Here is a 1,449-nt window from a genome sequence, read left to right on the forward strand (position 1 = left end):
AAACCACACCAGAGCACCCGCCAACCGCCCACTCACAGAGAATGATAGACAGAAAAGTGGGAATACTATCAAGAAGTCAGCCCAGGATAGGGAAAGGTGGAAAGTGTTTGTTCATGGCCTATATCCTGGTGCAGGGTGAGAAACGCAGTGATGATGATGATGATGATGATGATGATGATGATGATGATGATGATGATGAAGATGATGATGAAGATGAAATTGAAGACGATGATGACGACGACAACGACGACGACGATGAAGAAGAAGAACTTACCTTTCCGGTAGACTTTGGACCCTTCCAGATGCAGAAGTAGACGACGACCCAACATAACAGCAGGATGAGCAGAAGCTGCCAGCGGAAGGCGCCTTGTTCGTCGATGCCGCTTGATCGTTCCAGAACATTCTCTCTGGGGAAAGGAAGAAACGTGAAAAATCAGAGAACGTGCCATAAACGGGACACATGAGGAGAGGCGAAATAAACGGGACACATGAGGAGAGGCGAAATAAACGGGACACATGAGGAGAGGCGAAATAAACGTTGAAAAAGAGGATAAGTAAAGTAAAGTTGTTCCCGCATCCGATCCGGACATTGGGGGTTGTCTTGTTTGTGAGACAACTTCCTGGGCCATCGACATATTGTGGTAGGGTGGCCAGTTCCTTTCCACGCCGCCTTTACTTCCCCAACTGGAAGTCAAGTACCCATTACTGCTGGGTGGGCAGGAGGGGGTGAAAAGAATCCGTGTCCGAACCGAGGCTCGAACCTGGATTTTCGACTTCGGAGACGAGCGCACTAACCGCTCCGCCACTGCACCCTCGAAAATGAGGGAACGCGGAAAAAAAAACCCAAGAAAAATAAAGGAACGTGAATGTTCAGTTTTCTACGCTTCACAGTAGACAGCAAGTCTTTTTTAAAGTTTCAGTAGAGGTTTTACGGCACTCGCAACTGCATAAGGTCATATGAGCGCCAGAAGATTAGAGGTATTACAAGAGAGTAACAAAGATTTTTAAAAAAGAAGAAAGGAGGAGATGAGGACGATAGATGTTTGATAGGAAAGAAGGAGCAAACCACACCAGAGCACCCGCCAACCATCCACACAGCAAGTGTAAATAGTGACTCCTGTGTTGTTTCCCTCTACTGCACACTTCCTCATTTGTGACGTGGTCATTGTAGGAGAGGCCAAAGAGTCGTCTAAATCTAAAGTATCTCATTTCGGCTGCTTGGATCTTCCTCTGAAGCTCTGCCGTCAAGGTCCATGATTCGTTTTGTTTTTAGTTTTTGTAAAGTGTTTTACGGCGCTCGCAACTGCATAAGGTCATATGAGTGCGCGGGACACACCTAATATTTTCAGTTAGTAGGAAATTTTGAATTTTGCCCGGGTGGCGGACGAAGCCTACTCTTATCGATTTTAGACCACCAAGGGATCTTTAACGTGCGCAACTTGCACACGG

At 46.7% G+C, this 1,449-nt stretch overlaps 1 protein-coding gene across 1 annotated transcript in view; it reads right to left on the bottom strand.

Moving 5' to 3' along the window:
• The window catches only part of LOC101847545 (sodium- and chloride-dependent GABA transporter ine), a gene marked incomplete at its 5' end in the record, with an annotated part of 46,593 nt that overhangs the window by 32,778 nt on the left and 12,366 nt on the right, over positions 1 to 1,449 (bottom strand). The window contains 1 exon segment of the mRNA XM_013090064.2: positions 275 to 407. Coding sequence (XP_012945518.2) covers positions 275 to 407 — 133 coding nt within the window.

Source organism: Aplysia californica, unplaced genomic scaffold, assembly GCF_000002075.1.
Source record: "Aplysia californica isolate F4 #8 unplaced genomic scaffold, AplCal3.0 scaffold01129, whole genome shotgun sequence".
Taxonomy (NCBI): domain Eukaryota; kingdom Metazoa; phylum Mollusca; class Gastropoda; order Aplysiida; family Aplysiidae; genus Aplysia; species Aplysia californica.